The following is a 27,050-nucleotide window of genomic DNA, read 5'->3' as shown; positions in this document are numbered from 1 at the left end:
GTGCACAGGAGTTTCTGCAGGAGCTGTGGTCGCACTTGGGGGCACCCTGGTTGGCCTGGCAGTGTCTTCCCAGAGTGGGAGCAGCGTTCCCACCACACTTCATTGCCTGTCCTGGGATCCCCAGGGTCCTGGACAACCCTGGAGTGCCTCAGCTGGATGGTCCTGGGGAGCAGATTCCAGGCTGAGATCCCAACTCTGCCTGGAGGAGTCAGAGCAGAGCCTGAGTCCCAGCTCTAATCACAGGCAGGCTCCCTGATCCCAGGCAATCCCAAAAGGCTCCTGTTCTTAGTCCAGGCACAGCAACTTCTCTTCCCTTCTGAGAGGGCTGGAAAGTTTCCAGAGCAGGAAACTTTCGCAGTTCCTCAAACAAGTTCCTCGCCCCCTCCAACCAGGAGCCCTCAGATCTGTCCCTGTCTGGGGCACAGACTGGCACTTTGCTGCCCTCTCCCATTCCCTCTCTGGGCTCAATTCCAGATCTGGATCATCCAGAAGCCCCTTCCCCAAACTCACATCGCTCCAGAACAGTGCCACCACCAACCCCCCCAGCTTTGGCCTGTGGTTGTGGAGCAGCAGCAGCTTGGCTTGTCCTGCCTGGAAGTGCCATCACAGATGTGCAAAGCTGAGCATTTCCAGGGATATTTATTAGTGCTCCAGCCTTGGAGAGCTTTCCTTACCTTTCACTGTGCTCAGCAGCCAGGACTGCAGAGAGCACAGGGAGCTTTAATCCCTGAGGATGGAGCTGAGCAGGCACAGCGGGTTTGGAGTTCAATTTAGGGAGACCAGGGTGGGGAAAGGAAGGGCTGCACTTAAATTGGAATGGGATGTCAAGGATCAGTATGGCATTTCTGGAAGAACCCCTGTGGTGTTTTCCCAGCAGGACTGTGCTGGGCAGGGGGGTGTTGGTGCAGTTCCAGTTTCCCCATGGAATGAACTGGCAAAGTTCTGCTGGTCCTGTGGACCCTGAGCTGGGACTGCAGAACTGCCCAGACGTGCAGGTGTCCACAGAGGTCTCAAAACTGCAGTTGGGAACTAAACTACCCAAAACCAAACTGAGAGGAGGGGGGAGCCAGTGGGGGATCAGGCTCTGCTCCCAGGGAACAGGGACAGGATGAAGGGAAATGGCCCCAAGCTGTGCCAGGGGAGGAATTTCTTCCTGGAAAGGGTTGTCAGGCACTGGCAGGGGCTGCCCAGGGAGGGGGTGGAGTTCCCACCCCTGGAGGTGTCCAGGGAAGGACTGGATGTGGCACTCAGGGTTGGGGGACAAGTTGGGGATGGGGCACAGGTTGGACTGGGTTATCTGAGAGAGCTTTTCCAACCTCAGTGATTCCATGATTATAAATGAGGAGTGGGGTGGACATTAAGGGAAATTGGGCAATGCCAAGTGCAAGAGGTGCAGTTGCTGATCCCACACACCCATTGAGCCAAGGAAGGAGCCTCAGTCACCAAAATGCCACGTCAGAGACACAAGGGACTGTTTGTCCTCCTTTCAGTTTGTTTTTCTGGACTGGTCTGTTTAATTTTAGCAGCACAACCTCTCACCACAGGGGCAACTGCTCTGACCTGGTGGGATCCCATCTGGCATCATTTCTGTCCTCTGTGAGGATGGACTTTCTCCAGTGATTCATAGAATACAATAGAATCAAAGCAGTAATATTCTGAGTTGGGAGGGACCCACCAGAACCATCCAGTCCAACCCCTGGCCCTGCCCAGACACCCCAACAATCCCCCCCTGTCCCTCAGAGCATTGTCCAAACCCTCCTGCAGCTCTGGCAGCCTTGGGGCTGTGCCCACTGCCCTGGGGAGCCTGTTCAGTGCCAACCACCCTCTGGGGGAAGAACCTTTCCCTGAGATCCACCCTGAGCCTGCCCTGACACAGCTCCAGCCATTCCCTGGGGGCTGTCCCTGCTCACAGGGAGCAGAGATGGAGCTGCCCCTCCTCTGCCCCTCAGGAGGAGCTGCAGCCCCCGCTGTTCTGCCCTCAGTCTCCTCTGCTCCAGCTGAACCAACCAAGTTCCCTCTCCACGAACCCCGTTCCTCCTTCCTCCGCCAACGAAGTTCTCTCCCTGGTCCCTTTCTCCACCTGCAGACCCGACCAAGACCCCAAGGCCACCCCACGAGCACTATGAGGACTCCTGCCAGCAGCTCCACCGTTTGCTCCTGCCCAGCAACACCCCCAGCCCCCGCTGCTCTGGCCGTCATCCTGACTTTCCTCCTCTCCGGGGCTCACAGCCAGACCCCCCGGGCTCTCCAGGAGAGCACCATCCCCTCGGGGGGGCTCAGCCAGGAGCAGGCCTACAGCCTGGTGCAGCCCAGCCTCCTCCAGGATGCTGGAGGGTCCAACCTGTCGGAGAGCCTGCCCAGGAGCAGCGCCTCGGAGCCGCCGCTGCTGCCCGTGTGCGCCAAGCCCGCCGACATCCGGCACGTCTTCAAGTACATCAACACCATCGTGTCCTGCACCATCTTCGTCGTGGGCATCATCGGCAACTCCACCCTGCTGAGGATCATCTACAAGAACAAGTGCATGAGGAACGGGCCCAACGTCCTCATCGCCAGCCTGGCCCTCGGGGACCTTCTCTACATCCTCATCGCCCTGCCCATCAACGTCTACAAGGTGGGCTGAGAGCAGGGCTGGGGCTGCTGATGGTGCCCTGGGCAGGATCTCTGTGAGAAGCTGCGGCTGCCCCACCCCTGGAAGAGTCCAGGGCCAGGTTGGATGGGGTTTGGAGCAGCCTGAGCTAGTGGGAGGTGTCCCTGTCGTGGGGGTGTAAGGGTTGTGAACTCAGGCTCATTCTCACCCTCATGAGTGGGTGGCCTGGATTTCTCCTGCCTCCACCTTGTCCCCACTGGTCCCCTCTGCTTATCCCAGCTGAGCACAGGGTCACAGTGCATAAATTTTGACAGGAATGTGAGTGTGGTTGAGGGTCAGAGCATGGGGAAGGCTCAGGACATGTGGCTTAAGCCATCCCAGCTGGGTTTGGGCTGTTTCAAAGCACAACTCCCATTTTGCCCTTTGAAAACAACCCCGAGAAGCCTGTGGTGGTGTTTAGGACTCAAATCTGCTCCAAACCACGCAGGGTCTGGAGTCAGAACCTGCTGTCTGGACCATCCTTCATCCCCGTGTCCCCTCATCCCACTGGGGAGTCCTCAGGGAAACCAAAGGCTCCCAGGACCCTCACACCAACCTGAACCTCAGCGTGCTGCTCTCTGTGGGCTCCTCACACCTCGTGGGGACCCCCCTGCTGTTATGGGAAGCTGGGCCAGCGTTCCCAAAGCAGCCTGATAACCTTGTGGTTCTTCCCCAGCTCTTGGCCAAGGACTGGCCCTTCGGAGTGCAGGTGTGTAAGCTGGTTCCCTTCATCCAGAAAGCCTCCGTGGGCATCACGGTCCTGAGCCTTTGTGCTCTCAGCATCGACAGGTAGGAAACCACCTCCACACCTGCCCCGCCCGGTCCGTGCCCCTTCACCATGACCCAAAATCCTCGGTCCCAGCACAGTCCCGAGGTGGGGACAAGCTGCTGTCACGTGGGCTGGAAATCCAGCAGGAATTGAGTTGTGTCCTGCTGGAAGACGGGAGGGAAGAACACGCTGGAACAAGGGGTGTGGTGGTGGGAAAGGGTGGCAAGTGGATGTTGGTCAAGCCCCTGCTTCCCATTCCACTAAAGAAGGCTGTGGGGTGGAGGAGGAAAGGTGTGAGGGGAAAGGGCCTTTGGGGACAGCCCCAACCTGCCCCTCCTCACCCCCTTCCTGACGGCTGCTTCTCTCTCCCCGACCCCGGGGCAGGTACCGAGCCGTGGCGTCCTGGAGCCGGATCCAGGGGATCGGGATCCCCATGTGGAAGGCGGTGGAGGTGGTGCTGATCTGGGCCGTGGCCATCGTGCTGGCGGTGCCCGAGGCCATCGCCTTCGACATGGTGGAGCTCAGCTACTGGGAGCAGCACCTGTGGGTGTGCATGTTGGCCTCGGAGCAGAAATCCCGCTTCATGATGGTACGTGAGCGCCCGGCACAATGAACCACTCAGTCAGAAGAGCGTCAGCTCCTTGATTAGAGGAGCAGATGCCTCTGGAGGTGGCTCCTGGCCTGGGGGAAAGCAGGGAGGGCAGTACCGGGCAAAGCACAGGCCTTGGAGTGACGTGGGGCCGGGGAACAGGGAGCTGTGTTGTGCTTCACCACCCACCCACAGCAGGTCCTGACACATCTCAGGAAGCTTCAGGACCTCCTAGACTGTCCCAGCAGGACAAAGAGGGTCCCCACAACCTGTTTGCACAGGTGACCTTTAACTTAGGGTTCGGTGAGCAAGGACAGGAAGACCCTTAGTCAACCCACCATGCCCAACAAACAGGCTCCTCCTGGAGTGCCACCTGGCAGCCAGAGGTTTAGTGGACATGGTGGTATTCAGGGAAAAGCTGGTCTTGGAGGTCTTTTCCAGCCTTAATGATTCCGTGATTTGGCGATTCTGTAATTCCATACAAACCAGTCTTTGCTCCTTTAGGTGAAACTTGTGCAGCAGCCTTAGGGGAAAACGATCCCCCCGTGTGCTTAGGGCAGGAGCTGTGGCCCCTCCACACATCCAAAGTGCCTGGACAAGGCAGAGTGGGTGTCAGGGCCAGTCCATGCCCCTGTTACCTCCCCCAGTTTCCAGTGGCTCTCCCTTTCCCACGCAGTTCTACCGGGATGTGAAGGACTGGTGGCTTTTCGGCTTCTATTTCTGCCTGCCCCTGGTGTGCACTGGCATCTTCTACACCCTCATGTCATGTGAGATGCTGAGCAAGAGGAACGGCATGAGAATCGCCCTGAACGACCACATGAAACGGGTAAGGGGCCTGGGAATGCGGGAATTCTGCTGCTTCCCGAAGAGGAGGGAGAGCTGTCGAAGCGGGGGGCTGTGAGGGACAGGTGGGAGCTGACAAAGCCTCGCAGGATGATCCCCACGTCCCAGGGATGAGATCCCCACATCCCAGGGAACGTCACCCCAGCAGAGCCACCAGGAGGCCACGGTGGGAAGGGCTGTGAAGGGCTCTGGTCCACACTGAGCTGGATCTCACGCTGCAGGACTTCAGCAGCAACCTGGTCTAGTGGGAGGTGTCTCCCTGCCCGTGGCAGGGGTGTTGGAACTGGATGATCTTTAAAATCCCTTCCCACCCTAAGTATTCCATGATTCCATGATTTGGTCCACCTGCTTTGCTCCACCTGCTCCCCAGTGATCACCTTCTCCCCCCCCTCACCTTGTGCTGGCAGCGCCGGGAGGTGGCCAAGACCGTGTTCTGCCTGGTGGTGATCTTCGCGCTCTGCTGGCTGCCCCTCCACCTCAGCCGCATCCTCAAGAAGACCATCTACGACCAGACGGACCCCAACAGATGTGAATTGCTCAGGTAGGAGCCCCAGGGGGTGGGCACCCGGCTGGGAGCCCCGGTGGCCCCGGCACAGGCTGGTGGAGCTGCCTCCCAGCCCCTGCTTTCAACAAGGGCTTTTCCAGGCAGCATCACCCTCCGTGATGGGTACAGGGAGGGGGTGAGAAGAGGTCAAGTTATATTTTGAAATATCTCTATAAAAATCCGTGGGTTAAGGGTGTCTCCAGGGCGGGGAAGCACTCCCAGCAGGGCTGTGCCCATGTGGTGGGTGCCCACCTCCCTTTTCCTTTCCCCCACAAGCCAACAACCAGCTCGGGCTGGATGCTGCTGTGCTGGAGTTGGAGGACGTGGTGTCACCAGGGGGAAGCAGAGCTCGTGCTTTTGGCTTCCTCAGGAAATGCTCCTCTCAAGGAAAAGGTGTTTTTTTTCTTTGCAAAGGACTGTTTCGCGCTCAGCTCTCTGTTCTCAGTCCCTGACCCTCCATGGGGGCACAATCCCAGGCCAGGCAGTTTGGAAACCCTCCCTCAGTTCTCCGTGAGCTCCCAACACTCTTCTCCCCCCTCAGCTTCCTCCTGGTGATGGATTACTTTGGGATCAACATGGCCTCCCTCAACTCCTGCATCAACCCCGTGGCTCTCTACTTTGTCAGCAGGAAATTCAAGAACTGCTTCCAGGTAGGAGTGACCCCTCCAGAGCTCCTGGGTGTGCTGACTGATCCCAGATTTCAGTCCCAGGGACACAAGAGGAGCTTATTCCTCATCCCAAACATCCCCCCTGCTAGGCACCTCTTTTCCCAGCTCCAAGTACACTTGGGCTTGGTGCCCTGCTATGGGGAGGCTTTTGCCAGAGCAGGATCTAGGACAAAAATTCCTTCTGGAGCAGGAGGATCCTCACAAACCACTAGAGAGGGGACTGGGGCTGCTCCAAACTTTGGGTCCAAGTTAACTGGACATCATTTTCAGGAGAAGGGGACCCCTGAGAAAGGGATAGGATGGGACAGGACAGGGTAGGATAGGGTAGGATGCAATGGGATGGGAACCACCTCCCTGCTGCTGTGGCAACAGGAAGAGCTGAGCCTGTGTGTTCTGTCCCTTAAGGACAAGAAAACACAACTGGTAAAAAGTGCCCCAGAATGTTAGGATTTTCATTTCCCATCCACACTGGCCCTATCCTGGAAAACCTGCTCCCAGCAGCCCTGCAGGACAGCAAGGCTCAGGAGTGCAGGCTGCGATTCCCAGCCTGGCACTGCACAGGGTGACCTGCCAGCTCCAGTACCAGAACATTCCCTCCTCTTTTCCTGTTTTGTCTCCTCACAGTCCTGCCTGTGCTGCTGGTGCCAGAGGCCCGCCCTGAGCATCACCCCCACGGATGAGAAGGGATCAGTCGGGAAGTGGAAAGCCACGGGGCAGGAGCTGGGGCTGGACCGGAGCAGCTCCCGCCTGAGCAACAAGTACAGCTCCTCCTAAATCCCAAATCAAGGACAAGGCACAGGGCCAGGACAGCAGGACCCCTCTGCTCCTCTCCCATGGCTCTTTCCTGGCTGGGCCTGAACCATCTTTGCCTTCACGTTGTGACCCACCTGGAAGGAGCCTCAGCGTTCCATGGCCCCCCCAGGCCCAGCTCTGGGCCCGGGCTCTGCCCCCCACCCTGCAGGAGGGGGAAGGGCATTCAGATCCTGACAGGATTTTTCATTTCCTTGCAGGAAAACCAAGTGACTTCTGGCCATTTGTGTCGGGGTGGAAGGTGGTGCAGGAAAAGGGAAGGAAGGCTGGGATGCAGTGGCTTTGAGAGGTGGATGTCGGATGAGGAGGAGGAGGAGAGGGGAGAGGACCACGAGAGACAATTCCCAGCTGGAAAAGGAAAAAAAGAGCTTTGGTTGCTGGGACTGGGAGTCAGGATGAGATGCAGGGAGGGCTGGCAGTGGTGGGAACCCTCCTCCTGCTCATGGTGGGGACAGTCCCTCAGCCTCTCCGTGTGACCAACCTGCCCCAGGGAACCCTGAAAGCCCCCTTCTCTTCCCCTTTTCCTGGGAATCCTGCCCCAGGCTCCTGAGCCAGGGGTGGTTTCACCCACCCTGTGAGTGGCACAGGCAGGTTTGGGGACCAGGAGTCCCCAGGTGTCACTGGTGGGAATATCCAGCCACGCCATCGGGTCCAGCTTCCCCTTCCCAGGGCCAAGGGAGCGCCAGGATGGCTGGGAATGCTGTTCCTGCCAGGGAAGAGTTGGTAAGCCCAGGAAAAGGGAAGGCAGAGATGGCTCCAATCCAGGTGAGGCTGGTCCCAAGGATCCAGCCCTCACCTTTCCAACCCCCTGGAAGCACCTCATTCTCTGTTGGGCAGGTGGCAAGGGATGGGATCCAGGTGTGACCCTCCAGGAAAGCATCCAGCCTCCATCCAGGCTCTGCAGCAGCTGGAATGTCCTTCAGCCCAGGGCTCCTGGGAGGGGATTCACCGGATCTCGAGGGAAAAAGGGGTGGAAAAAGCTGGATTTGAGCTCCAACGTGTCCTGGCCAAGTGCCACCAAGTGCCATGGCATTTGGGAGGGGACAGAGACGGCCTTGGGGTCAACTGAAGGTGGAAAAGGCAGCGGGGAAGGTCCAAGCTCAGCTGAAAGAGCCTCTGGAACAAACCGAAACACGCAAAGAGCTGCCCCAAATTCACTCCCGACAATCCCTGAGCGATTTTCCAGCAATTTTCAATTGGACAGGGCTTGGAGCAACCCCGTCTGGTGGAAGGTGTCCCTGCCTGTGGCAGAAATTATCTATAAGGTCCCCTCCAACCAAAACCAATCCACAATTCCATGTTTATTCTAACAACCTCTTGCCAAAAGTGTAAGAAAACCTCCACGACAAAGTTTTAGTTACCCAGTTTTTGATGATTTTCTGTTGGGTTTCCTTTCTTTCTTATTCCTTTTTTTTTTATTATTTCTTTCCCCTTTTCACCTTACCATGGGAAAAAAAAAAAATGGAGAGAGGAAAACAGGAGAAAAGGCTTGCAATTAAAACATTTTCCAGGTGTTGGGTCGTGGGTTTTTTTTTAGCTACAAATGTTTTACAAACAAGTCGTATTTCTGAAAGACAAATGGGTCTCAAGGAAAGCAGAAGGTGAGGAATATGTAGACCAGCCTGTTTTCCATACATTTCCCAACCTCCTGGAGTAATTTGTGTCTGTGCTGCAGTGCTGCTGTTGGGCTCTGCCTGCATTTGTTGGTGGCAAAATGAAGTCAAAGGAGAAAAGTGATAAAAATGGAGATGTTCCAGCTCAGACAGACACCTGGGTATTTTTAATGATTCTGCCTATAAAAAGATCAGAATTCTGTGTATTTCTGTATTTGTCCACATTTACAGGCAAATGGAGTCTGTGATTTCAACTCCCACTGCTCCATGGAGCTCCCACAGTGTGTGGGACCAGCTGGCACAGGCATCGTGGATCCCTGGCAGCAATCCCTCAGGAAAAGGAGGTGGATTAGGAAATCCAGGGTTCAGCTGGCCCCTGGGCATAACCCCAAGCCTTCAACCCCCTGTGATTTCACACCACGTTATACCCAACAAAAGGCTCCTTCCCCTGAGGGGGAAGTTTGGACTGAGGGGGGAAAAAGTGGGTTTTTACTCTTCTCACCCCCCAAACGAGCAGGGGGGCATCTGTGAGGCAGGAAGGCTGGGGCCAATGACAGGCAAGGAATTTGAGAGGGTGCTGCCCCTCTAAAGATGGATTTGAGCCCCTTGGCTCCCTGTGGGCTCAGACTTGTTCTGTGCACCTGACTGCACACTCTGACCTGGAAATCTTGGCTAGAAAACAGCAAAAACACTTGGAGAGGGGAAGAATGTGATGGGAGAGTGACAGAGCTGCCTTCTATCCACCATTTTTATAAGGGTATGTAGAGGCAGGACAAGGGGCAATGGCTTCCTACTGCCACGGCAGGGTTAGATGGGATAGTGGGAAGGAATTCTTCCCTGGGAGTGTCCAAGGCCAGGCTGGAGCAACCTGGCCTAGTGGAAGGTGTCCCTGCCTATGGCAGGGGGTGGGACTGGATGAGTTTTAAGGTCCCTTCCAAACCAAACCATTCCATGGTTCTGTGGCTTTCCACGCCTGGGCCGAGCAGAATTCAGTATCACCTCAGCAGCATCTAAATGAATAAACTTTATTAAATAGAGAAAATACAATTTGCATCAAAGCCATGCAAAAACAACCTAAAAACCCCCACTTGGACGCAGGGAATTCCACACACAGATGCCACAGGCAGCCATGGGGACATCCACTGATGCCATCTCCAAAGGCTACTGCATCTCCTCCTCCCTCTGTGCCCGGTACTCCTTCATGCTCCTCTGCAACAAGAGCACAGCACCAAGGTCAGCAGCCTGTCCCTGAGTGACTCTGCAGCCCAGTGCCACCACCCTGCAGCGCTGGGACTTCTCTGCCTGGAGCCTGGAAAGGCCAGGAAGCTCTGACAGAGCCCCAGCTACTTTTGGAAGCGACTGATTTTCGCAGTCACTCCGAGGGAAAGGAAGCCAGGCAGAGGATGCCCAAGAAAACCACCAGGTTTTCATGGCAAAGGTGCCTCCAGCACGGGCCTCGGGGACAGAAACAGGACCAAGAGATGGAAAAGGCTCCTGAGCCCCTCAGGAATGGTCTCACCTCAAAGGTGCTGAGCACGTGCTGGCAAACAGCCATCAGGTCATTGAGCCCCTTCCGGAACGGCTCCACGGCAGGGAGGGCCCCTGTGGGGAGGGAGCAGGGGCAGTGACACTGAGGTGGCCCCAGAGGCTGAGCAGTGACACTGAGGTGGCTCCCAAGGGCTGGTGGCCCCTCCCTGTGAGCTGTGACCCAGTGCCCCACCTCCCCCAGGCGTGTGCCCACCCACACCCACCCTGCTGCCCACCCAGGGCTGAGCTCCCTGTGCCAGGGCCTGCTGCCAGCCAGGGGAACTGCTCCCCACTCCAGCTGGGAACAGGAGCTGGAGCAGCATGCTGGGAGCAGCCTGTGAGGCTCAGCTGTGGGGCCCAGCACTGCAGAGAGCAGGTGAAAGGGCTTTTTGCTTGGCTTGAATGAGTCCTGGAGGGAAGCCGGCAGGAGCAGGGGGGAATTCCATGAAAAAAAAGAGCCCAGACATGCAGGAACAGCCCCCAGCCCTACCTCTGGTCTGGATCCTGAAGTTGATCTTGCTCTCAGAGGGGTGTGTGATGCAGTAGCCACAGAACTCCACGTCAGGGCTGCAGGAGGGCAGAGAGCAGAGGGAGCAGTGAAACCCAGGCCAAGCCACAGCAAACATCAGGGAAGGTGGAGCCAACACCTGCTGGAGCTTGGGATGTTCCTAGCACGATTTAGGGTCTCATGGGAGGGATTTGCTGAGAGGAAATCACCTGTGGAACCTTCACTCCCTCCCAATCTGTCCCTGAGCTGCAGCTGGAGCTTTGTAGGGCAAAGACCTGGCTGGCACCATCCTGGCACCACAACCAGTGCAGGGGCAGTGCTGTAGAGCCCAAACAGGGAATCCTGGATGCTTGGAATCAATTCCCTGTGAGGGTGGGGAGCCCCTGGCACAGGTTGCCCAGAGAAGCTGTGGCTGCCCCATCCCTGGAAGTGTCCAAGGCCAGGTTGGACGGGGCTTGGAGCAGCCTGGGCTGGGGGAAGGTGTCCCTGCCCATGGCAGGGGGTAGCACTGGATGAGCTTTAAGGTCCCTTCCAACCCACCTGTGGGCAACAAATGGAGTCCCTGGCCCAGCACAGGCTGGGCTGGAGACCCAGTTACTCCTCCAACAGCTGAGCTTAACCAGGGCTCCTGGTCAAGGCAGGGTGAAGGTGGAGCCTGGTCAGGCCCACTAAGGCCTCTTGGTGCTCTCAGGTTGCTGACACAGCCCAAGGAAAGGATTAATCCTGTGAGCAGAGGCAGGAGGTGGGAGCAGGGCCCCTTGGGGGACATAAAGGCTCTGACAGGTGTGCACAGGGATTTGGGATCATTTGCCTCCTTCCAGCGACAGCTGAGGTGTGGATCAATGAGGAGAAGGCCAGGGCAGGGCACAGAGGTTCCCTCAGCCCTGTCAGAGGCTCCACTCACTTCTTCATGACCATGTAGCGCAGGGAGTTGCCCAGGGTGTGATCCTCGTCGTGCAGCACGAAGGTGACGCAATTCCCGTCTGTCCCATCCGCCTGGATCTGTCACCAGTGGGAAAGAAGAGATGCTGTAAAGCCCCTTGGCTTGGGGTTATTTCCTCTTGTCTTGTCACTCTTTACCCGGGAGAAGTCCTCAGGTACAATTCCTGATCTCAGCAGGACCAGGAGCTTCGCTGCTTCTCTGGGGGTGACACACCCGGGGGGGTTTGGACACGGGGCCGAGAGGGAAGGCTGTGGGGCAGGTGGGGTGCTTTGCACAGGGATCTGGGCTGTTCCCCACTGCTGGGATGAAGCACCAAGCCCTAGGATGTGACCTGCGAGCTGGGGGTCCCCCGCTGTCACCCTTTGTCCCGATGGCGATGCCACAATGCCCCTCGTGGGGATGCCCTGCCACTGAGCCAGGCTAGGGAATCACAGAATCGTGGAACCACGGGAGAGCGTCCCGCCACTGAGCCAGGCTTGGGAATCACGGGAGAGCGTCCTGTCACTAAGCCAAGATTGGGAATCACAAAATCGTGGAACCACGGGATCATTTAGGCTGGAAAAGCCCTCTGAGACCACCAAGTCCAACCCCCCCCCCCAGCACTGCCAAGGCCACCACCGTCCCATGTCCCCATGTGCCACATCCACGCGGCTGTTAAATCCCCCTAGCGATGGGGACTCCACCCCTGCCCTGGGCAGCTGTGCCAGGGCCTGGACAGCCCTTCCCACGAAGAAACACCCCCCGATATCCAACCCGCCCCCTCTCCCGGTGCACCACGAGGCCGTCTCTCCCTCGTTCCGTGCCGCCAGATCCCGCTCCCCCCTCCCTTTTCCCCGCTCCCCGCTGCCCCCGGGGCGCTCAGACCCCCGTTTTTCCCCCCTGCCCCCCTTGTCCCCTCTCACGGTCTCCAGGGCCGCGGTGTCCCCGCTGCCGGCCATGCCGTGCCCGGACTGCAGGTCCCGGCGGCCCCGCGGCCCCGCCGGCAGCGGAAACGCGTCTGGCCGGGCCCGGGCGGGGCCGGAGCGCGGGGGCGGCCCCGGGAGCGCCGGTGAGAGGGGGGAGAGGGGGACGGGGGGATATGGGGGGGATAAGGGGGGACACGGGGGGAGCAGGGAAGGACACGGAGCCCCCCGCGGGGAGAGGGCTCTGCGGGGGCCGCCCCCCCGCCCGGGCCGGGCCGCGCTCGGGGCTGGAGCGGGCCGAGGCCTCGGAGCGGGGCCGGGGGATGGGGACGGGATGGGGACGGGCGGGGGGCAGTGCTGGTGTCACCGTGTGCCACTGCGTGTCACTGTGTGTCACTGTGTGTCACCGGGGGTCACTGTGTGTCCCTGCGTGTGTCACTGTGTGCCACGGACCGCGACCGGCGTCTTACCGGAGTGGTACTGGGGTGTGAGTGGCGTGTCACTGGTGTTACTGGGATGTTACTGGCGTGTCACTGGAGTCTTACTGGTGGTACTGGGGTGTGAGTGGTGTGTTAGTGGTGTTACTGGGATGTTACTGACGTGTCACTGGTGTTAATGGCGTGTCACTGGGGTCTTACTGGTGGTACTGGGGTGTGAGTGGCGAGTCACTGGTGTTACCGGTGTGTCACTGGAGTGTTACTGAGGTGTAAGTGGCGTGTTACTGGCCTGTCACTGGTGTAATTGGCGTGTCACTGGAGTGTTATGGGAGTGTTACTGGGGTGTAAGTGGCATGTCACTGGTGTAACTGGCGTGTTACTGGTGTGCTGCTGGAGTGTTACTGGGGTGTAAGTGACGTGTTGTTGGTGTTACTGGCGTCTTAATGGCGTGTAACTGGTGTGTTGTTGGTGTTACTGGTGTTATTGGTGTGTTACTGACGTGTAACTGGTGTGTTATTGGTGTAACTGGCATGTTACTGGTGTGTGACTGGTGTTACTGGGGTATAAGTGGTGTGTTAGTGGTGTAGTTGGCCTGTTACTGGTGCATTACTGGCATATTCCTGGGGTGTAACTAGTGTGTTATTGGTGTTACTGGTGTGTCACTGGTATGTTATTGGTGTGTTACTGGTGTGACTGGGAGTGGAGTGTGTCAGGGATGTTCCACTGGGTGGTTACATTAATGAATTAATCGACTGATAATCCCAGCTGTGCTGGCACAACTTGGAGGGCTTTTCCAACCCCAACCATTCCCTGATTCCACAATTCCCATCCCCTGCTCGGGCGGGTCTGTGCTACCTCTCTAGAGAGCTGCTCATCCAGTTGCCATCACATTCTATGTCTTTATCCCTCTCCACACCCTTTTGTGCTCCTTCCAGGACAGGTTTCATTTCCAGGCCTGGAAAATGAACCTGGATTCATTTTATCAGCGTTTCTGTACGGATGCAGCGAGGGAGCCCGAACTAAACTCTGTGTGCACAACTTGGGATAAGCTTGGGCACAGATGTCACGTTTCTCGGGCTTAAAATGAACAGAGCGGCCCCAGGGAATATTCCTTTAAAGAAATAACGATTTCCAGCAGCCCAGGAGAGGTGGAAGGGAAGCTGGTTTCTGCTGAGCTCACTGTGCTCAAACATCTCCTTTATTGCACTCTGGCAGTTTGCAACTCCCAGGGTTGCAACACACCCTCCCTTTCATGCTTAAAACCAGCAGCAACGTGATGCCCTTTGCTTTCTGTAAGAGGATTTCTGGAAATGCAGGCAGTGCCCTCCTGGCACGGGCTGGGAATCTTCTGGGCTGGGAGAGACGCTTGAAAACAAGAGATGGGCCCCACGGACACTGAAAACTGACCCCGTGTTTCTGGTGTTCATGTTTTTCTGTGCCTTTGTAGTAGGAGGGAATTCTTCCCTAGGAGGGTGGGGAGGTGCTGGAATGGATTTCTCAGGGAAGCTGTGTCTGCCCCATCCCTGGGAGTGTCCAAGGCCAGGCTGGACGAGGCTTGGAGCAACCTGGGATAGTGGAAGGTGTCCCTGCCCATGGAGAGGGGTGGAATGAGATGGGTTTTAAGGTCCTTTCCAACCCAAAGCAGTCTGGGATTCTGTGGTTCTTAACTCCCTGAGAGCTGCCAATCCCTCCTGGCCCTGCTGAGGGGCTCTTTGGATCCGTAGTGTTTTCTGGCTCGCTGAGGGATTGCAGCCTTTTCCTCCCTTCCTTGCTAATTTGGAGCCTTTCCACACCAGGCCCACCTGGTGCCTCCCGAGTGAGTTTTAGGAGGTTTTAGTCTTGGCTGCTTCCAGCCAATTAATACTGTGAGTTTAGACAGAAAACAGTTGTGCAAAAAGGGGTGGATTTGAATGGATTTCATTCCTGACTTTTGTAACCACTGAGGAGGGATACCTCTGACAGGCCTGTGTTACAGGGCTGTGACAGTGACTGTCACCTCACCGGGGTGAGTTCTGCAGATATCCAATATTAACTGAGTGGAGACGTGGGGAAATCATCTCCCCCACTTTGTAATCCTGCAGTTGCTCTGCTGTGGGAGTTGAGAGTTGAGGTTTCCCTTTGCTCCGTGGTAGCCCTGAGGTCTCTCGTGGTGTGTGTGACGGGGGAGGCTTTGGGGCTGTGTTTCCTCTGGACAACTGCTCCTTTATGCCAGCCCTGCTGGGTGACTGCAGCGGGCAGACCTGCCTTTCCTGGTGCTGGACAGTCACCTGATTGCTCAAGAGGCTTAGTGGTGTTTGTGATTCCAGGCTGTGACCTGGTGTTGCACCACGGGCCTGGTGCAGCCTGGCCTGGCCAAAGCCTGGCGGATCCGGAGGGACAGGAGTGGGCAGGGAATTCCCTCAGTGCTGCTGCTGGTGTAACTGGTCAGCAGTTCCCTGGCTCGTGTTCCTCCTTGTTGGCAAAGCTGGGATTGGTGGCAGCTGCAGAGCTCGGGTGTGGAGCGAGTGGAAGGCGGAACAAAGTGCAGTTCGTGTCCTCTGGATAAATCAATGCTACCATGTGGGGTTTGGAGTGAGTTTAAGCTTGTACAGGATCTCTCCTGAAGGCCAGGACAGTTGAATTTGTTATTTTTTTTTTTGGCCACAGCTGGGAAAATGTGCTCTCTGTGGCCTGGTCAGATGGGAGGGAACCGCTGTCCCTGATCAGGAGAAACCAGGACCAGCCAGTTAATCCTTGCTCTGTACCAGATCCCAATCCCAGAATCCCAGGCTGGTTTGGGTTCTTTTTTTCAGGTCCAAATGCTCCTGTCTTAGATAATATTGTGAGCATCAGGTTGAACTTTTGGTCTCCTTAGGTCTGTGAAGGGGGGACTTGTGATTAGTAACTTACTGATGTTTAACCAGAGGTGGGTGAGCCCTTCTTGGTGACCCTCACCCTCTGCAACCCCCCTGCTTTGGAGAGCTGCCAGGTCAGCAGAATATCCCTGGAATCTGTGACTGCTTTCCCCGCTCTAATGCAATCAGCGTGTGGTTGATGCAGGGACTTAAGACTGGCTTAAAAATAAAGCCAGCCTGAAGCCCGGGCTGAGAGTGGCCCCGTGTGGCAGGATGTCAGAGCTCAGGGCTGCACACACCCCCTGCACGGTTTGGGAGCGTGCAGGTCGCTCAGCCTGGCAGCTCTTCCAGCTTTCTGGAAGGAATTAGGAATGTGGGCTCGTGGGGCAACCCTGGAATGCCCTGGCAGGTGGGCTCAGGCAGAGGCTGTGTTTTCCAAGAGGCTTTGCAGTGACTCGGCTCTGCCTGTCATGGGATGTTGTTGGTAGTTCCAGCGTTGCAAGAGATGTTGGCAGTGGGTTTGTGAACTCCTTGGAGGCCCTGACTGTAAACTGGGAGCACTGGGATTTCACAGGCCTTTGCTTAATCAAGTCTGAATTGCTCCATGTGTGAGAAGAGCAGTGAGGAGCAGAGTCCTGCGAGAGCCTCAGCTGGACCCCAGGGGGGTCACCTGCTTTGCTGATTGAAGGTATTACTTCCTCTTCAAGTATTTTTCCCTGGAAAAAAAACCATTCCTGAGCCTGAGGAGTCAGTGATTCCCTGTTCTGGCTGGGGGGGGAGTGGAAGAACGGGAGAAACTCGTGATAAATTCTGCTCCAGGGTGATATTTGTTTGATGGTGATTCTTTTCCTCCATAAACTGTTTTTTTTTTTCTGGCCTCATGTGAACACTTCTTTTCCCTGATAACCTGTAGGAACTCTTCAGGGGATGTGTTGTGTGAAGAACTTGCCTCTGCTGGAACCTGTTCTTGGCCTCTGTTTCCAGATCTGTTGCAGGCAGGGAGTGATCACCACTTTCTTCCCTGCTTTTTATTCTTTCTCCTTGGATGTCTTTGTGCCCAGGAGTTTGCTTAGGAATTGTGTCAGGGGAAACAAATCCATGAGTTTATTCCTTTCCCCTTGCAATGCTGAGCTCAAACCTGTGGGAGGTTTTGGGATGGAAACATCTGGGAGATGTTCCTAGACACAAATCAAAGCAGGCAACAAACAGGGGAAGTGCAAAGTGAAAAATAAGATTTGGGGGTTTTGCAGGGTCAGAAGTCATCCTAAGTCTTTCCCAGGCAGAAAAGAGGCTTATGGGTGTGTGGGATGAGTGGAGCAGCTGTCACAGCTGGGATCTGACATGTGGTTTCATGTGTTAAATCTGGGGGCTCACAGTAGATTAATGTGATGATACTTGAGCTGATTAAGTGTGTCCCTTTCCATGCAAGCAGGGATGTTTTTCCAGCTCTGGAGAGACTTAGGGAATCATGGAATGGTTTGGGTTAGAAGGGACATTAAAGCCCATCCAGTCCCACCCCCTGCCATGGGCAGGGACACCTTCCACTATGCCAGGTTGCTCCAAGCCCCATCCAGCCTGGCCTTGGACACTTCCAGGGATCCAGGGGCAGCCACAGCTTCTCTGGGAAATCCATTCCAGCACCTCCCCACCCTCCCAGGGAAGAATTCCTTCCCAGTATCCCATCTAACCCTGCCTGTGGCAGTGGGAAGCCATTCCCTGTGTCCTGTCCCTCTAGTTCCTGATGACCAGTCCCCCTCCAGCTCTCCTGGAGCCCCCTCAGGTACTGGAAGGAGCTCTGAGGTCTCCACACAACCCTCTCTTCTCCTTCCCAGCCTTCTGGCCCTCCCACCCCTGCACTGTGTGAGCTGTCCAGGTGGATCCATGGGCAGGAACGTTGGCTTGGAGAAATCAGGTACAAGGCAGGGAGGATTCCCAGTGGGATCACCGAGTACAGGCCGTGGTGGTCACCAGAACTTTCCTGGAGATCGTTGGAGTTTTGGCGTCGCTGGAGCAGAACCTGAAAGGGGAGATGGGACAGCTTGGTGGTGGTGGTGGTGTCCTGGAGCTCATCCCAGTGTTGCTGTTCCCAGCAGTGGGAAGCCATGGCCATCCTGTTTGCTGTCGTGGCGAGGGGCACCACCATCCTGGCCAAGCACGCCTGGTGTGGGGGGAACTTCCTGGAGGTGACGGAGCAGATCCTGGCCAAAATCCCCTCGGAGAACAACAAACTCACCTACTCCCATGGCAGGTGAGTGACCCCCCTGGGGGGCTGGGAGGGGAACAGCAATGAACTGGGTGTGTTTGGGGTTGTTTTGCTGTAATCCTGTGGGGTTTTTGCTGTCCCACATTCCCGGTTGGATGGCTGATGGAATGTGCAGTGGGGCTCAGCCTCCCCCAGGACTCCACAGCGTAACCAGGATTTTAAGTTTAGCTCAAGCAGTTGATCCAAAATCGAACTTTTCTGTTTTTATACAACTCCAGAGTGGGCTGGAGGGTGCCCAGCTGGGGAATCTTTGGCGTTTTGCTCATGGAATCTTTCCCTGGCTTTTCTGTAACAGACCCTCAGGGCCACTCCTAAAGCTTATTTTGGGGTTGTCTTAATGTTGTAAGACAAAAACCTGAATGTGGAGCTCCTGAGCTGTGTCCTTGGAGCTGGACAAGGCCAGGATTTGCAAGAGAATTCACTTGATTCTGGAGTTTGTAAGAGGTTCCAGGTGCTTCCTGGGGAAAACTTTTGGGAATGCACAAATGTCTTCTTCCCCAGCCCCTGAAGGCCCCACAGGCAGTGGTGTCTTCTCGAATACGAGTCCTGGGGCAGCTCCAACTGATCTTTATTTCTTTCCTTCTTTTCCATTCTCTGCAGTTACCTGTTCCATTACATCTGCCAGGACAGGATTATTTACCTCTGCATCACAGATGACGTGAGTATTTTGGTTCCAGCTGCTGCCCAGGCAGGCCCTGAGCAGCTTTGGGAATGCAGTTGCCAGTTTTTAGTGGGGGCTGATCCGAGGTGCCATTTTCCCTCCCCATGGAAAATGCTCCTGTCCTCATTGCCACCAGTTACGGCTTTGATATCTAAGCCTGGAACTCCAATTGGAGACTCATGGAATGGTTTGGGTTGGAAGGGACCTTAAAAATCCTCAGGGACACCTCCCACTGCCTGAGAGTTGGTAGCTTTGAGGAGAGGTCCTTGTTTTTCCCAGTCCCTCTCCCAGCAGTCCCAGGGCAGTGGGATGGGGATGCAGGAATCAGTTTAGTTGTCAGTGCCTGGTGTTCCTCATTTCTGGAAGTGCACTCTCACTGCAGGAAGGTGCCAGGCACAGAATCAGAACTGTAGATATCCAGGCTGTGAATGCAGTCTGGAAACAAGGCAGGGAGAATTCCCATTGGGATCAGCGAGTGGTAATAAAAGAGCGCTGTGGCTGCTCTTCCAGCCCTGGGATAACCAGCCCAATCCCAGTGTCACACACAGACACCCCAGTTAGGCCTGGGACTTGCAGGAATAACTGCATGCTGTTATTCCTGGTGCCTGTGCTCGCTCTCTCTCCAGGACTTCGAACGATCCCGAGCCTTCACGTTCCTGAACGAGATCAAGAAGCGGTTCCAGACCACGTACGGCTCCAGAGCCCAGACAGCCCTTCCCTACGCCATGAACAGCGAGTTCTCCAGTGTCCTGGCAGCACAGCTGGTGAGCCTGGGGCTCCAGGGCACTTCCCTGGCGAGCCAGAGCTCTCCCAGGAATTCTCCTTGGGTTTGCTCCCGGGGAATGGGCTGTGGAGCCAGGCAGTGGGTCGTGCTCCCCACGCCCACCCCGCAGCACCCCACAGTTCAGGGGGCTTGGGGGGTGGATGAACTGTTTGGACCAGGAGATCAGAGCTTAGTGGGAACACTGGGAATGTCCAGGCTGGGAACGTGGGAACGTGGCTGTCACTGAGAGCAGGACAATGTGTGTCTTACTCCTTTTTGCTGCTCAGCTTCAGACCTTGAGTGTCTGGTGAGCCCTGACTGCCTCTCCCTTTCCTTCCTTTCCCTTCCTGGCAATTCCAGTGGCTGCTGGAGTGCGACAGGGTGATTGCTGGTGGCTCTGTGGCCTTTTCAGGAGGGAAGAAGGCTGGGCTTGGGTTACCCCCAGTGGTGAACTCACTCTCCAGCTGGCACTGAGGCTCCAAGGGTTTCCATTCCCAGCGTGGGAGGAAGGGAAGGAAGGAGGTCCAAGAGCAGGATAAATCACCTGTGACAGGGCCCTGAGTTGGGGCTTGCCTTGGATCCTTCCAACCCCCAAATGGACAGTGTGAGGGGAGTCTCTCTCCCCCCCTCAGCTAGGGTGCAGTTCAGGATGCTGCATTCCCAGCCTGTGGAACACTGTGGTGTTGGCAGGGGGAGCTGCTCCCCTGCTGTGGCACCAGCCTGGATCCTGCACTGGCAGAGCACTGTCAGTCTCCTTCCAAAGAAATTCCCAGGTTTCAGAGGACTATTCTGGCTGTTGTGGGGCTGTTCTTGGACTCCTGGAGGGAAAGGTTGGGCTGGAGTAAAGCAGTTTTTTGGGGGTGTGGGATTGGGCCGCTCTTAAAACATGAGCTTCCTGTGGAGGGGATGGTGCAGTTCGGGTTTTTCCCTGGGATTTGGGCTGCAGAGCTGCTCTCCCAGCACCCCCAGCAAGGGCTGTGGGGAAGCACAGGGAATTCCTACAGGGAATAATGTCAAGTGCAAGGAGTGGAGCCAGCTGGAAGATGGAGAAGGAATAAAGAACTGCCTGCTGACTGCAGATCAATAATGTTATTAGTGCACAAACCCTCAGGCTGCAGGAAAAAGGCTTTGAAGACTCTTAAGAGCCCTTAATTGACTACAAACAACTCGATGACCTGGTTGGGGGTTGTTTGTGGGGCTTTTTGTTTTGAGATCTCCCTCGAATTGAACATGGGATGTCCTTGGAATGTTGGCATTCAGGGCTTGTCCCCCCGGGGCTGTGGGGTGCGAGGTTCTCTGTGCTCTGCTGTGCCTGGGGAGGGTGTTGGTGCTGCTGTTCTCCATGGAGGGCTGGGCTCTTCTGCTCTCTGGGAAGTGCCAGGTTTGGGGCTGCTGCAGGTGCAGGAGGAGGGGAAAAGCTCTGGCTTCTCAGTGTAGGAATTCTGGCCCATTCCCGGTTTGTGTTGAGGGGCAGGGGGAAGGCAGGACCCCGAGGTGGGGGGAGGTAAAGGGAGGATTTGCCCCTGCACCGCTGCTGCCTGAAGTTTGTCCTGGAATTTGGGACAGGAGCCACATGTGGGTGCCCCACAGTGAGTGGGGAAAGGGGGTTTGGAGAGTCCCAGGAGTTCATTTTAGGAGCTGTTCTTTGCCTTGCACAGCACAGAGAGAGCAAGGAACAACAATGCCAGTGCATGATAAACGAGCTGAACTTCCTGGGGGTGATGGGGTGGAGTTTTCCATCTCCACCAGGCTTTGACATGTGAGGACTGAACCTACACAAAGTGCTGGCTCAGCACTTTGTAAGCTGCTCAGGGCTGCCATAAGTTTAACGAGTTGCCTTATCAGAAGAGCCAGATGGTTTTTAGAGCTGATATTCCCCTAAAATCCCAGCTTTTCCATATCCCTCAAGCTCGAGAGGAGCTGCCTGTGTATGGATGGAGTCCAGGCCTCAGGCAAGGGCAGTTTAGTGCTGCCAGAGCTCTTCCCTCCCTGCTCCAGGAGGGCAGCCTGCCTGCCACGGCCTCAGGAGCAGGGATGTTTCCCAGGTGATCGCTGTCTCTGGTGGGAGGCAGAGATCCCACTCCAGCACACACATAATCATGGGAAGGGAGGCTGTGCTTCCAGTCAAACCAGTGACTGGTTTTGATTAGCGGGCCAGTCTGCACCTTCTCCTGAAAATCTGTGCCCTGGAGCAGCTCCAGGGGAGCTGTTGGATTGGGTGCTGTGCCCATGAGTCACCAGGTGGGTGCTGTCAGTGTTAGACTCCGTCAGATACAGATTTCAATGAAACTCCTGTCCAGAAGAAAACTGGGATTGGAGCAGCCAGGTGGGTGCTCGTGGAGCAGAGCAGCTGTGATGGGGACAGGGACTTAAAATCCGTGCAGGAAGAGCAGAACTCAGTTCCCTGATGCCACTGGGCCTCGGTGTCCCTCCTGGAATGCAGGGATGGCAGGAGTGATGCAACAGGGAACACACCAGAGGGGCTGCAGAGCAGCAAAGCTCTTGGCAGGTGAGCTGGGAGATCCTCCTGGGTGGGTCCAGGCCACGGGCTGGCCCTTGGCTGCTCCTCTATCCTGTTGGAAGAGCAGTTGGGACACTCCAGCTGGCCACCTTCAACATTCCCAGTCCACAGGCACTCCTCACCCTCACTGGATGTCCCTCTGAGGCCGCCTGTGGAGATGGATCCGTGCTGTCCTGGGGGATTGCAGGGATCCCTCCATGTGTTCTGGAGAAGCTCATCAAAGTGTGTTGCCTTCAGAAACGGTTCAGAGCTGATGATGGGGCTGGGACCTCTGACAGGGAACCACAGCTCCTGCTTCCTGCCTGAACTCCCCTTCCTTGCTGCCAGTTGCTCCCACTTCCAAAGGGGGCTGTCACTTCTGGGCCCTCCGGGCACCAGCGTGGGAGCAGGGGTGGGGGTGGGATCTGTAAATGGCTAAAAAAAGTCAGATTTTGGTCTTCCACCCACTGACAAACTCCTTGGGTGGGTTGAAAACTCCCATTTCTGTCTGTGCTGTTCTGCAGGGAGCAGAGTTGCCTTTTTTTGTGTGAAAGGTCTGAAGTGGAACGTTGAGGGTCCTGTTTTCACTGCCTGTTGATTTGTTGAGCTGCTGCTGTCACTGCCTGTTGATTTGTTGAGCTGCTGCTGTCACTGCCTGTCCTCTGTTGCAGAAATACCACTCGGAGAGCAAAGGCCCTGACCAGGTGGCAGAGACACAAGCGCAGATCGATGAGCTCAAAGGGATCATGGTCCGGAACATAGGTACCTGCTTCCCTTGGGAAGGGCTGCCTGGAGCCCCTTTCATTCTCTGTCACACTGCTTTGGGGTTTGACAAATGTGACCCTTCCAAATAGAGCTGGAATTTACCCAAATCAGTCCCCTGTGCGATGAGAGGCTGCTCCTGAAATACCTGGCAGTGCCAGGAAGGCTGGGAATTGCATCCAGGGGCTCCTGGTTTGGGGTTGGGTGTTGGAAGCAGTTTTTTTGCGCTGGGATTTGACCTCCCAATCTGGATTTTGGTTTCCTTTCTCCAGACCTCGTGGCACAAAGAGGGGAGAAGCTGGAGCTGCTGATCGATAAAACAGAGAATCTTGTGGATTCGGTGAGTCTGGGAGAGACCCTGGAATTGGGAAAGGGTGTTCCTGCCCCACAGGGAGCAGGGCAGGGGGACACCAGTGTCTGGGGACACTTGGACAGGCACAGGAGCATTGAGACCTGCAGGGAAACCTTCCCTGGGTCGTGTCTTATCCCTGCCCTCCTCAGAGCTCTTTTTCCAGCTGCTTCCCAGCCTGGGAAAGAGCCAAATAAACTGGACAATGTGAATTCCCATGGGAGCTCTCCCAGGGAGTGCTGGTTCTTGGAAACCACGCAGGAAATGAAGGCATGGGATGTGTCCAGTGGGAATGTCCTACCTGAGTGTCCTGGGAGATCCAGGGCTGACGTTCTCCAGCCTGGGAATGGGCTCTGAGGCAGGAGTGCAGTTCACAGGGGTGCAGTTTCTGCCCAGGGGGTGGTTGGTGGGAAAACTGGCAATTCCCAGTGGAGTGAGCTGCTGGATTGGCTAGATCCAGCTACTGCTGCCTTTCCCTGGGCAGGAACATCCCAGGAATCCCTGCACTGACCCAGCCTGGTGGGTGTTTGGTGACCAAAAACTATTTTGGAGTGGAATTGCAGGATACAGAGAGGAGACTTGGAATGGGACAATTCAAGCTTTCCAGAACAGGTTGCCCAGAGAAGCTGTGGCTGCCCCAGCCCTGGAAGTGTCCAAGGCCAGGTTGGATGGGGCTTGGAGCCACTTGGGATAGTGGGAGGTGTCCCTGCCCATGGCAGGGGGTGGAAAAGACCTTAAAGATCATCTTTTCCACCCCAGACCATTCTGTGACTCCATAAAACACAGGAAGTCCAAATTCTGGAGGAATGTTCTGGCACTGAAGGACTTGTCCTCCCTGGGGCTTGGCTGGCATGAGTGGCCCTATGGATTGTCCCATTTTGGCAGGGGTATTTACACTAATTAACCCCTGGAATATGTTGGGGATTAGATCAGTGGATCTGGAAATATTTTGGAGCACTTCAGTTCCCAAAAGGTCAGAAGTGAGATGAGAACCCCACCACTACTCTGAGATAGAGACAGGGATTGCCCTGTGACCTGGGGATATTCCATGTTTAATCCTTCCAAGCTGGCTCTGGACTTACTAACACACTTTATCCTGTCCCTGGAGTTGTTGGGAGAGTTTTCTCTTGGTGCCTGTTCAGTTCTGTGCAGGAGTTAAATGGCTCTGGAGGAGAAAACTGCCACGGTTTGGGGAAGTAGGAAAAAGCATGGATCTTCTTGGGATGCAGCTTCTTTTGGGAATGAATTCCTCCTTTCCCTTTGCCTTGCAGTCAGTCACTTTCAAAACAACCAGCAGGAACCTCGCCCGGGCCATGTGCATGAAGAACCTCAAGCTCACCATCGTCCTCATCATCGTGTCCATTGTAAGTGTGGAGGGCCTGGGAAGTGTGGAGAGCCTCTGGAAAACACCAGAGCCACCTTCCTGTCCTTGGATGCACGTGCTGGGCAGCGGGAGGAGGGTGTTGGCCAAGTTCCTCAGGGGTTTGGTAACTGGAGGTTCCGTGTGTGTGGCAGTTGAGGGATGGGTGGAAATTCCTCGTTCCCTACAGAATTCCCGTTTTCCCTCCCCAGGTGATCCTCTACATCATCCTCTCAGCGGTGTGTGGTGGGCTGGCCTGGCCCAGCTGTGTGCAGAAATAACCAGAGCTGCTGCCTCTGGTCCCTTGGAGATGAGTCCCAGGAGCGTGAAGAAGCAACCTACGGAATAAGTCACCCGTCACCTCTGCCACCTCCTCGTCCCTCCATCCCTCCAGGACTTCAGACTTTTTGCCTTATCACCCCAAAGGGGCCCGGAAGGAGCTGTGACCTCCAGAGTGGGCTGGGCTGGGTTACTGGAAGGGATTTCTTTGTTCTTTTTCCTGTCCCCACGAATCCCTTTCCTTCCCTGTGGCTTTGCACTCGGATGGGGAACGGGCCTGGCCTGCCTGTGAGGAGGGAGCCAGAGGGTGGTTTGGGGTGGGCTGAGCCAACTTACCAGGGCAGGGACAAGATGGTTTGAGTTTCCACAGTTCCTGGAGATGCACATCTGGCCACATGTGGCTCTCAGTGCTTCAGCATGGGAAGGTCACGGGTCTAATCCCGGGGGTAACAAAACAAACGGGGCTTAGTGCACCGAGAGGGGGGAGTTTTCCTGCAGGTGGGGGGGTCACCTCAGCGTTTGGAATGGCTGCCTCTTCATCCTCACTTCTTCCTCATCTCCCCCCTTGATTTGTGGCTGGGTGGACACAGTAAAGGAGAGGGTTGCACGTGGTTCTGGCTGCAGTCAGGGATCTGCTTTCAGCCAGGTTGTTTCTCCTGCTGCTCTTTGGAGGGTGGACTGGAACGAGTGTGATGCTGGCACTGGCTGGGGCGAATCTGGGGGCCAATCTGTTGCTCTGGCTTGATCAGGTGTCAGGGAGCTGCTGCTTGTGCTGCTCCTCCTGTGAGTGCTAAAACCACAGGACAGAGAAGGGCTGGAGGTGCTGGGTGGGGGCTCTGAGGGCTGAGGGAAGAAAAGCTCTGCAGGAATGGGCTCCTCTGGCAAGAGTTCAAACCAAATGCAGGCTCAGCTGAGCTGTTCCTGTCCCAGCTGCCCCCCTGAAGCACCAGCCAGGCCTGGCTCCTGGGGGAGGGGTGTCCACACTTGTGTCCTGGAGCTGATGGGCTCCTGTCCCAGAGGAGAACCAGAAAAACCCCTCACAAGGGCTCCCAAGGAATCTGCTTCCTTTATCCCAGGGAAGTGGGGTGGGATTGTGGCACAGAAGGGGTGGCTTCATCTGGGGACTGAGCTGGAGGTGTGGGGTCCTGGTGACACAGGGGAGGGGGGTGATGTGACACTGCTGCTCCTTCACTGTGACAGTGAAGCTCCCACAGCTCCCACATAAAGAGTTCTCCTCTCAACTCGCAGCTCCTTCAGATTTGTGTTCTGCTGGACTAAAACCTCACCCAGGGTGATGGGACACCCCCCCCCCCCACCAGTGTCAGAGGCCACTGGCACCTGCTTCTCCTTCTGTAAATGGAATGTAAAGCTTGGAGAAAGCCCCCCCCCCCTCAGCTCCTGCAGCCCCTGTACAGCTGTGCATGTTTAGGGGGAGTGGGGGTGGTGTTACCGTGTTCATTTCCATGATTTCTTGTCTTATGTACAAATAATTTTCAAAGGAAAAAAAAAAAAAAAACCAACCCTTCCTTTCCTTTCAAAGGATGCACTGAGGCATTAGTGTAAAAACAAAAGTTAACTTGATTGATTTCAGTAAAATTCCTGTACAGAAAGCAGAGCTCCTTGGTTTTGTGGAAGCTTTTCACTCACCTTGGGAATGCCGGGTTAGGGTTTGGAAGGAGCTTTGTGCATAGGGATGAGGGAGTTGGGATTTCCTCTGGAACCCACAGGAACTGTTTGAGTTGCTGATTATTATCTTGGCTGCCTGTTAATGCTGGAGGATATTGGAGGCTGAAGGGAGAGCACTGGGGGTGAGAACGGCTTGGAAAAATGGAATGAGAAAACCTGAATTAACAGTTCCTTGATGGGAATGGGTCTGGGGTTGGTGCTCAATGTTCCCCTCCTGAAGCTGCTTCCAGGTGTTTGTCATATCAGATTTGCATTTAAAATTCCCATGAATCCAAGCAGAGTCCAAGCTCAGCACCTTTCTGCTTCTCTGGTCAGCCTGGAAGTTTGTATCCACGTCTGGATCTCCACAGCCATGCAGGCTGCAGAGACACCAACCTACCTGCCTGACAGGCTTTAACTACAGTATCACCTTCCATCAGTGACACTTATCTGGTGTTCATTTATCTGGTAATAAGGATCCATAAAAAACAGCAGGTCTCACCTCAGGCGGTGCCTGGAAAATGCCAGTGTGCTCCCACCTTCAGGAATACAGTAAAGACAACAGGACAACCCTCAAACAGGACAGAAATCAAAGAGAAATGTTGCTGCTCTTTTACCTTTGGGTGCCCTGGGAAGATCAGTGGGAGCAGGTTCCACCAGCTGGAAGGCTTAGAGAAGAACGTTTTCCATAAAGGAAGAGCCCAAAAAAGGAAGTGCAGGGAACATGCTGAGCTCTGTCCTTCCGAACTCCAAGGAATTCAAGGGAAATCTCCCTCCTTGCATCCTAAGAGAGGTTCAACGGAGCTCTGTTTACCCAGGCAGAGCTCTGAGAGTC

The 27,050-nt window shown here is 55.7% G+C and overlaps 3 protein-coding genes across 4 annotated transcripts; 2 read left to right on the top strand and 1 right to left on the bottom strand.

Annotated features, from left to right (window-relative positions):
* The first annotated feature begins 2,106 nt into the window (after nt 1-2,106).
* Nucleotides 2,107-7,088, top strand: LOC114062095 (endothelin receptor type B-like). The gene is made up of 7 exons (XM_027893154.1): nt 2,107-2,611; nt 3,303-3,415; nt 3,780-3,984; nt 4,661-4,810; nt 5,235-5,368; nt 5,913-6,021; nt 6,664-7,088. Exons 1-7 carry the CDS (start codon nt 2,123-2,125, stop codon nt 6,811-6,813), a joined length of 1,350 nt encoding a protein of 449 aa, XP_027748955.1. The 5' UTR covers nt 2,107-2,122; the 3' UTR covers nt 6,814-7,088.
* Nucleotides 7,089-9,473: 2,385 nt separating this feature from the next.
* LOC114062105 (DNA-directed RNA polymerases I and III subunit RPAC2-like) lies at nt 9,474-12,448 on the bottom strand. The gene is made up of 5 exons (XM_027893168.1): nt 12,343-12,448; nt 11,402-11,499; nt 10,480-10,556; nt 9,982-10,064; nt 9,474-9,671 (listed from the first exon to the last, which is right to left on the bottom strand). The coding sequence occupies exons 1-5, from the start codon at nt 12,376-12,378 to the stop codon at nt 9,624-9,626; spliced, it is 342 nt and encodes a 113-aa protein (XP_027748969.1). The 5' UTR covers nt 12,379-12,448; the 3' UTR covers nt 9,474-9,623.
* VAMP7 (vesicle associated membrane protein 7) lies at nt 12,446-26,160 on the top strand. 2 transcript variants are annotated; one of them, XM_027893165.1, is made up of 8 exons: nt 12,446-12,488; nt 17,704-17,861; nt 18,477-18,534; nt 19,164-19,301; nt 22,472-22,562; nt 22,835-22,902; nt 24,183-24,275; nt 24,484-26,160. In XM_027893165.1, the coding sequence occupies exons 2-8, from the start codon at nt 17,716-17,718 to the stop codon at nt 24,550-24,552; spliced, it is 663 nt and encodes a 220-aa protein (XP_027748966.1). In that variant the 5' UTR covers nt 12,446-12,488; nt 17,704-17,715; the 3' UTR covers nt 24,553-26,160. The 2 variants fall into 2 exon arrangements, with proteins under 2 accessions (XP_027748966.1, XP_027748967.1); XM_027893166.1 differs by having other exon boundaries at nt 12,465-12,488; nt 17,707-17,861.
* The last annotated feature ends 890 nt before the right edge of the window (nt 26,161-27,050 follow it).

This window comes from Empidonax traillii, unplaced genomic scaffold, assembly GCF_003031625.1.
Source record: "Empidonax traillii isolate 1590-97213 ecotype Southwest subspecies unplaced genomic scaffold, ASM303162v1 scaffold383:size710549, whole genome shotgun sequence".
NCBI classification, from domain to species: domain Eukaryota; kingdom Metazoa; phylum Chordata; class Aves; order Passeriformes; family Tyrannidae; genus Empidonax; species Empidonax traillii.
Note: the sequence above shows the minus strand (reverse complement) of the source record. Positions and strands in the feature narration are given on the sequence as shown.

Excerpts from the sequence above, each read along its gene's own strand:
- VAMP7 (XM_027893165.1), top strand. The coding sequence starts at position 17,716 with ATGGCCATCCTGTTTGCTGTCGTGGCGAGGGGCACCACCATCCTGGCC. Across the intron at positions 22,563-22,834 it reads GATCATGGTCCGGAACATAG|ACCTCGTGGCACAAAGAGGG; the intron begins GTACCTGCTTCC and ends TCCTTTCTCCAG. Across the intron at positions 22,903-24,182 it reads CAGAGAATCTTGTGGATTCG|TCAGTCACTTTCAAAACAAC; the intron begins GTGAGTCTGGGA and ends TTTGCCTTGCAG.
- LOC114062095 (XM_027893154.1), top strand. The coding sequence starts at position 2,123 with ATGAGGACTCCTGCCAGCAGCTCCACCGTTTGCTCCTGCCCAGCAACA. Across the intron at positions 2,612-3,302 it reads TGCCCATCAACGTCTACAAG|CTCTTGGCCAAGGACTGGCC; the intron begins GTGGGCTGAGAG and ends GTTCTTCCCCAG. Across the intron at positions 6,022-6,663 it reads AATTCAAGAACTGCTTCCAG|TCCTGCCTGTGCTGCTGGTG; the intron begins GTAGGAGTGACC and ends GTCTCCTCACAG.
- LOC114062105 (XM_027893168.1), bottom strand. The coding sequence starts at position 12,378 with ATGGCCGGCAGCGGGGACACCGCGGCCCTGGAGACC. Across the intron at positions 10,557-11,401 it reads CGCTACATGGTCATGAAGAA|CCCTGACGTGGAGTTCTGTG; the intron begins GTGAGTGGAGCC and ends GCCCTCCTGCAG. Across the intron at positions 9,672-9,981 it reads ACGTGCTCAGCACCTTTGAG|AGGAGCATGAAGGAGTACCG; the intron begins GTGAGACCATTC and ends CTCTTGTTGCAG.